Below are 8,370 nucleotides of genomic sequence, written 5' to 3'. Positions count from 1 at the left end.
CAAACATGTCAATGTTAAGCATGCTAGAAACTACATACACCAAGGTAAAGTATTTTTAACCTCAAAAAGAACGTGGGCATTCATAATGCCCCTCTCCTCTTGTAATTACTTAAGCTCACTCTCTATCTGAAACGGAGCTAATATACAGACAACCCTGTGTGTGTGTGTGCGCCAATGCTAGCTTTCCGCCGTTCTCCACAACCCCGCGTCAGCCGTCGGTGAGCTAACCCTTTCCTGCCCGTGCGAGCTGCTGTCGCCAGCAGGGACGGTGGCCCGCGCCTGGTCGTAGGCGATGCCGAGGTTTCTGAGCCGGTTGAGCTCCGGCAGTATGACGGTGCCGAGGTCCGGTCGGTCCCGCCGCCGCATCTCCGTGCACTTGAGCGAGAGCTTGGCGAACCCCAGCGCGTCCTCGACGGGCCAGTCCTTGACGGTGATGTCCAGCATCTGTGCGAAGGTTCCGGACTCGATGGCCTTCTCGACGTGATGCGTCAGCCCCATGGGCGGCCGCGCGGTGATCACCTGCAGCAGCAGCACGCCCAGAGAATAGATGTCCGACTTGACGCCCAGCTTGCCCGTTTGCTGGTACTCCGGGTCAATGTAGCAGAAGGTGCCCGCCGTGGCAGTCAGCCGGTACTGCGTGACGCTGTCCGCCACCGCCGGTGGCACGAGGCGCGCCAGCCCGACGTCGCTGATCTTGCTCACGTAGTTGCGGTCCAGCAGGATGTTGGCCGGCTTGAGGTCTCGGTGCACCAGCGGCTCCGGCTTGGTCTGGTGAAGGAACAGCAGAGCCGTCGCGATCTCAGCCGAGATCCTGAAGCGCTGGCTCCACGGGAGCGTCGGCGTGCCGCCGCGGCGGTACAGGCGGTCCTCGAGGCTGCCGTTCTCCATGTACTCGTAGACGAGGCAGCCGTACTCCGGGCAGGCACCGAGGAGCAAGACCATGTTGGGGTGGCGGATGCAGCTGAGCACCTCCACCTCCTGCTGGAACTGCTTCCGGCCCTGCTGGGCGTCCGGGCGGAGCACCTTGACGGCGACCGGAGTGTGATCGAGGCTGGCGCTGTAGACGGGGCCGTAGCCGCCTTCCCCGATCTTGAGACTGTCGGAGAAGCCCTCGGTGGCGATCTCGATCTCGTCGATGCTGTACTTGCGGTAGCGGAAGTCGTGGTTGGCGATGGCGTCGAGGGCGCGCACCTTCTCGTCGGCCTCCCGGCGCGCGCGCACCTCGGCGTTGCGGCGACGCTGTGCCTCGAGGTCGGCGAGACGCTGCGCGGCCTCGGCAGCCTCCATGGCGGCCCGGCACTTGACCTTCTCCATCTCGGCCAGCGCCAATGCGGCCTCCTCCGACTGACGGGCCTCCTCCAGGCGCCGCGCCTCCTCCATCTTGAGCAGGTGCATCTCCTTGGCCCTCTGCTTGGCGTTGATGGCCTCCTTGCATGCTGCGTTGTACATGTCCATGGTCTGCTTCAGCTCCAGCTTGAGCCGCCTCATCTCCACCTCCACCTCGCGCTGGGCCTTGCACACGTACCAACTAAGCTAAACCCATGCATCGATGGATGGGAAGGAAGGAAACAGCAAGCAAGCAAGCAAGCAGGAAGGTAGGAGGAACTCACGGCGGAGAGGGGCGAGCCGGACTCCCGGGGGCTGAGGGGGAGCGCGTCCATGTTCTCGCCAAAGTCCATGGAGGAGAAATGCTCGGCCTGTGCGAAGTCGGGGTCGAGGCTGGATGGGTCGTGGGAGTTGGAGCGCAGCGTGGTGCTGTCGATCCTTCCCGACAGAAGGAGGGGCTGCTTGGTCGCGGACGCCTGCAGGGGGCGCTCGCGGAACGGCGGGCGCGTGGTGAGCTCGGGCCTGTCGATGGAGCGCCTGCTGGAGGACAAAAAGTCGGGCAAGACCGGCGGCAGCTGGCTCCTGGAGCTCCTCCTGGAGTAGGTGGCGAGGAGGAAGTCGCTGTCGTCGGCCGGCACGCCGCACTTGGCGAGCCTGACGTTGACGGGCTTGCCCTTGGCGACCACGTAGATGTTGCAGTAGTCGGGCGCGCCCTTCATGAGGCTGGAGGGCACGTCGGGGTTCTTCCACTTCTTGGTGAATGCGTTCCTGTTGGACGCGCCCAGCGCGATGCTCTGGATCTTGTTGGCGGTGATGTAGTCTATGATGGCCTTGGGGACGTCTGCCTCTTCCAGTATCACCTCCGATTCTTGCACCTGCAGGCAGTACGCTCCTTCAGCAACCTACTCCTATATATGCATGCTACGCCCTCGCTACGTGCTTGATGAGTGAGTGAGTGATGCATGCATGCGTGCATGGCTTACCCCATTCCTAGAGCAGAATCCTCTGAAGGGGACAAAGATCTCCATCATTTCAGCCTCCAGCGCGTCCTGCGTCGTCTCAGCCATGGCAAATCCATCTGCGCAACACACCATCGCTACGTTGTTGCACTAGCTTTATGGGAGAAATCATCAAGAATCATGTGGCGGAAGAAAGTTACGACGTACGGTTGGCTGCAGGAGGGTGGGCCGCCACGTGGAGGAGAATGATATGGGAGGCGCCGGAGAGGAGGTGGTCCACCACCCATTTCATGGCCAGTTGGCTGTTGCGGTCCCGGTCGATGGCAACCACGATGGTCGACGCCGGCTGGTGCAGGCTCGGCGGCGAGGTCAGCCGGTGCTCATCGGGGCTCAGGGGGCTTCCCTGCATCATCGGTTCCACCGGGAATGGATGCCGGCGATGCTCCGATCACTTGGATGGATGTCAAATGTTGCAACAAGAGAAAGAGAAAGGAGAGGCAGAGAGGTTGAGGGAACGACGGAAGCGTCCCTTCTCCTCTTCCTCCTGCTCCCTTCCTTCCTTGCCTACAAAGATCCTCCCCGTGCATGCCGCCGTTAAATGACCTAGGGAGGGAGGGGGTACCAGATTAGACCACCACTCTTGGCTATTCTTGCACGCTCCCTCTTTTGGCTCCCGGAGAAGCTTGACCCAGACCAAACCTAAAATTAAACCATGGCCACTTCAACTATACAAAGATCCACGCTTTACTCCACTACTAGGCATAGGCAGAGGCAACACATGGCACGGCAGGTGACATCCTCCAACATCTCTAACTATGTTATGTACAACTACAAAACTGTACACTTTCTAGATTTCTCGCAGGCTAGTCAAATGAATGGTTTTACAAGGTCAGGTAGGTCCTGATCATTGCCGAACCAGTCGGGTCCGAGAGGAGGTGTCTGACGAGGTTCATTCGCAGAGTGTTTGGCGCAATTGCAAACATGTAGAGTGCAAACAGCATGAGATCCACCGACGAAAGCGTCGAACCAAGGAATCCTTGCCACATCCTGTTCAAGAGATCGATCCATCAAAAGTCACGCGCAAGGAAATATTTACTTGTTCAAACTTTTTTCTATCAATGGGAAGATACACATCCTTGCGTACTCGCGAAAAAAGGAAATACTTAGTCCGGGACCTGAAAACAAGCAATAAATGCATCGAGCGGGTGTAATTACCATTTGGGTAACCGGAAAAAGGTTTCAAAGAATGTTTGGATGCCTTTGTTATCCAGTTGAATTATCAAGGCCAATCCAAAGAGGAAGAATGAGCGCTGACGTTTCCGTTCTTGAGGCCATAGTGTTCCCCATGCTGAAATATCAGACAGTGGTTAGCAGCAGACACTTGTGCTCATTTCTCCTATTCTGCAAAACATCTTTAAGTGATTTTATTCTATCTGTTGAATTTAGTGAACAAGGGAAGAAATCTGTACCAAGCATTGATGGACTGGACATTTCAGAACTTCCAGGCAAATATTGTCCAGAATAGACACGATTTCGTAAGATATCAGATATCACAGAAGCATATCTTGGAGCTTCAGACAAAGATCTGACCACTGAATATCCTATGAATTTTCTACAATATTGTCAATATGCATGTCAAATAATAAAGAATGACGAGTTCAAGTTGAGGATTTGTATGTACCAGTTGCAGGATGGACCATACTCGCTGCAGCACCAAATGCAAGATTCTTCTGGTCTGTGTTAGGTAAGGATCCTCCAACAGGAATATAAGACCACTCCTGAAATCAAGACTCAACAGAAATTCAGCACACCTGTGCAAGATAAATCAGTATGGATATCAACTCCAAACTCGTTACCTCCTCGTATACTTTTACGATACGAACTCCCATCGCATCCAACCGAGACATCAACCTCTTCTTAAGGAGATCAAAAGGCATTGCATCTTTTGAAGCTAAGCATGTTTCCTGTGATAAATTATCTTGGTCAGTGACCCATCGTTATGGAAACGTGTCCATTGCAGAAGCACACTGCTAAAAAAATTCATGTAGACCTCAAAGAAAACTCGTGTGGATGACATGGCCATGGCATAGAGAAATGTTGGATTGGCTTCCTCAGGGTGTGAGAACTTCTCTTTGAAACAATCTCTGTAGTCCATGAAAACCATTAAGCTGGGGTCGTACGGATATCTTTCAACCTGAAATTTTGACATCATTCTGAAAAATTGAACTGGGGCACAAACCACGTATGAATTTCTCAGCTCGAGTGACATGAATGAAGTGACATATGCAAATCATGAAATAAACCACGAATCAGAAGGAGCACTTTGTGCAGGGTTGCTGTGTACCTCGACTTCTACACCATATGCAGTCTGCACACAAACACGTGGTCCTCCAACCTCATACTCTAGAAGCTTACCAGATGCTGCTCCAGATGCAACAATGGCAAGCCTGCAAAGTATCTTGCGGTCCCTTTCACAATATACTACTCGATGTCCATCTGGAGATTCTATTATCTGTTCAACCTTTGAGTTGAGGTATGTAACACCAGCATCGTTGCATCTGCCAATTATTTAATTATTGTTACTAGGAACAGTCATATATATCATGCTGCCTGATGCAACTGAATTCCAAGATCGTTACAATAGAATGTCTACCTTCTCAGCAACTCCTCGTGCAGCAAGTCTCGGTCCACCCGGCCATATGCTCGGCCAATCATTATCGGCTTGTTACGGTCTAGGTACACGACAGTATCCTTCCATACATGCTCAATACAGCTCTCCAGGCCGAGATCTGGGAAATAAAAAGATAAAAACGTATTACTTTTTAAGATAATGCTGGTAAAGGTGTTATCCAAGCATGCTGCTACATTTCACAGTGGTGAATAATGGCTACCTTTGAATTCGTCCTCCCATACACCGTAATTGTTTGTGAATGGAAGATCAGGGCCAATGAGACCAACAGTGAGTCCTTTATTTGCTGATTCTGCAGCCAGAGATAGGCCGGCTGGACCACAGCCAATGATAACCAAATCAAGCACTGAAGTTTCATCAGCTATAGGCAACAGCTGCAAAGAAAGATTCAGAAGACATAATCAACTACTTGAAGGATGCTACCAGACAAAAAATTGTTAACACAATGACGATGAACTTCGAAACTTAATTATTAACCTTGAAGAAAAAGAACTATACAGAGTATCAATAAAAGAAGGATTGAAACATTCTTAATGCCCGGTCTAGTTATTTGCTGTCTGTGCAAACAGTTCAATTAAAATTCGTTAGAACCAGACTGGGAGCTTGTTTCCTAGTAATAACTATTAAGCACATGCAACAAAGTCAAACCAACATGAAGGTAAAATTAGGACGTTCGTAACCCACTAAGATCCGGCGCCTTGCTACGTAGGAATTATTGAATGATATACTTAGTGAAAGGGCGTTTCCAAAGAAAGCAAGCCAAAGGCATGACACTGGGATAATAGAATGGACATCCGAATCAACAAATTCAACATCACGGATTGTATACATGTTATCATTTTCCTAAGGTGTAATTGAACGCACAACCAAAGACATTTCCCTAAGGAGCAATTAATTAACGCAAGACCAAATACATTGTGTACTCTTCTCCTGCCAGGAAGGCAGGAATGACAAGCATGGGCGACCCAAGACTATTCCTGCTTTGATTTGTCAAAAATGAGCAACGCCGTGGTAGTACTAGCATGACGTGCATTTGAATGCCACTTGCGTTCTACTCCCTCTATATCCAAATATAAGACGCCTTTGGATGGAAGCGGATTTGTAGCACCCAGTTGCTCTACACCCCTACACGAACATTAAATTCAAAAAAATACCGAAAAATTTGAAAAAAAATCTGAGATTTTGGGATATCAAACCTGGGTTCCTGATCTACTCCCGTGTGAAATTTCGTGAAAAAATTCCAAGAAACTTATTCATGGCAAAAAAGACAAAAATTCCCTATGTACAGAAAAAACTGTTTGGATGGATTTTTGTTCGGACAGTATTTTCTTCGGCACAGACACATTTGTTGGTATTTTTTCACAAAAATTCACATAGGAGTAGATTGAGAACCCAGGATTAATATATCCCCAAATTTCTGATTTTTTAATTCTTTTGGTAATTTTTACGTTTAATATTCGTATAGAGGTGTGAAGCACCCAGGAGCTCCTGTGTATTTTCTGCCTTTGGACACTATGATAGTGTCAAAAACCAGTTTATATTTTGATATGGAGGGAGTAGTATAGTATGTAGATGAGACGCTGCAATAGTACCCTGACTAATTTTTGCTACTGTGGTGTTTATGGGAATACTTTATCTTTCAAACAGTCTAATGTTACTACATCACAAGAAAGAAACAGACTAATGTTAGGGATTTTAGTTTTATAGGCCATAACGCTGGAAGTTCACACAACGCTAATTGTGGGTAAGAATCACTTAAGTAGTGGAGTAGTATATTCAAGATCAACAAAGCATGCATAGAAATCAGCAATTAAATAAGGGAATAAAACAAAGAACAAGATACTAGTGGCAGTAGCCGTAGCAGTACAGAAAAGGATAGAGAGAGAACCTTGGAGGCGATCTTGGACTGGCTTTCCATGGCCTTGGTGGCCTGCATTTGCACGTAGAGCAGCTCGCCGCCGCCGCCCTTGACGTAGTCCTCGTCGTCGGCGAACTCCAGCCCCGGCGCCGCCTTCTCGTCGGGCTTCTCCGTGGCCACGCAGCTCGCCTTCAAGCTCCTCCACTGCTCCGGCCCGGGGCCCGAACCCACACGCCTTCTCCTGGCATCGGCCGCCCGGAGAGGCCGCTGCCCGGCCCAGCGCAACGCGCGGCAGCCGAACGGCGCCGAGATGGCGGCGCCGGTGGACTCCATTGCCCTCGCGGCGGCGCGAGTTGCGGGAATTGCGAGCTGGCTGGCTGGCCGGAAGGGAGGGAGGCGGAGAGGCTAGCTGCCTAGGGAAGAGCGGAGGAGGAGGCGTTGTGGAGGGAGAGGTTTTGGAGAGGGTATCCGGGATATGGCACGTGGCAGACGGCGATTAGGCGCGGCCACATGGAACACGGATATGGTTTCGCTTTTGGGGAGGTGCCGCGGGCGTGACTCCTCCCGAGACGAGACGAGACGAGCGAGAGCCTCGTCGCCTCCGTGTCTGCCTCCTCGTGTCACACTGTGTGTAGGCCGGATGGTTCTGGGCTGGCCTGGGCTGCGGAGGAGATGAGCTTTTTGAGCTAACGCTTTGTATCGATCTTGCCCTAATTCGATCTCGATCTGTCTCGTCGCGCATGCGCTTTGGAACATTCCGCTTAGTAACCAGTGAGCCAGAGAAACGTAGTAGTAGATCGGTGCCACGTAACTGAGCGGTTGTCCGCATGACGCTCACGGCAGAGCAATGCACACGTATTCAAACATTCAGCTTTACAAATAAAGCTCACACCAGTTCAAACTCCACACAAAATGCACCCCTTGTGTTCGCTTATTAGTTTGTCTACCTGCAAGGCCACCGGACAACAACCCAGCCATCTGAAATGCGCCCGCTAGTCGACTCAAACGGCCGGCCACGGACCGCCAAGTGTTACCTGGTCGGTCCCCAGCCCCCCTTCCCCCACGCGCGTGAGGCCGGCGCACCTGGTCCGGTAAGAGCATGGTTAATAGTATAGCCAACTGCTGGCTATAAGCCATTGCCATGTCATCTATAGCCCATCTTATAGTCAATATGTACAATAGTTGATTAGAAGAGTGTACTACTTTTTTATTATATGGCTCACCTTTCCCTTTCACTCTCACAAAGTGCCTAGGAGCACGTGCTAGAGCTGGCTCTTCACCAAGAGCCCGCTTCCCTTCTTTCTCTTCTTCTCTTTCCTTCAACTAAGCAAAAATATACTAGTTTATTTCTTATAGCCAGCTGACTCAGCTCTATTGTACTTGCTCTAAGTCGCGTTGCGCGGTGCGTAATTTTTCTGGTGGACCCCTTTTATCATAGACACTGTAGCGGTCAATGATGAACAGAGACAGAGTAGTGGTGGTGTGTGTGTGTGGGGGGGGGGGGTGCGCCGTTTTGAATTTCGTGCCAGTCCCCTCTA

At 51.0% G+C, this 8,370-nt stretch overlaps 1 protein-coding gene across 2 annotated transcripts; it reads right to left on the bottom strand.

Annotated features, from left to right (window-relative positions):
- Window positions 1-68: 68 nt before the first annotated feature.
- LOC119268254 (U-box domain-containing protein 52-like) lies at window positions 69-7,490 on the bottom strand. Of its 2 annotated transcripts, XM_037549843.1 has the most exons (5): window positions 6,863-7,490; window positions 2,493-2,688; window positions 2,310-2,404; window positions 1,611-2,201; window positions 69-1,512 (listed from the first exon to the last, which is right to left on the bottom strand). In XM_037549843.1, exons 1-5 carry the CDS (start codon window positions 7,163-7,165, stop codon window positions 178-180), a joined length of 2,520 nt encoding a protein of 839 aa, XP_037405740.1. In that variant the 5' UTR covers window positions 7,166-7,490; the 3' UTR covers window positions 69-177. The 2 variants fall into 2 exon arrangements, with proteins under 2 accessions (XP_037405740.1, XP_037405739.1); XM_037549842.1 differs by lacking the exon at window positions 6,863-7,490 and having other exon boundaries at window positions 69-1,506; window positions 2,493-3,166.
- Window positions 7,491-8,370: the final 880 nt, after the last annotated feature.

This window comes from Triticum dicoccoides, chromosome 3A (genome assembly GCF_002162155.2).
Source record: "Triticum dicoccoides isolate Atlit2015 ecotype Zavitan chromosome 3A, WEW_v2.0, whole genome shotgun sequence".
In the NCBI taxonomy this organism is placed as follows: Eukaryota; Viridiplantae; Streptophyta; class Magnoliopsida; order Poales; family Poaceae; genus Triticum; species Triticum dicoccoides.
The sequence above is the reverse complement of the archived record's forward strand: the minus strand, read 5'-3'. Positions and strand labels throughout refer to the sequence as shown.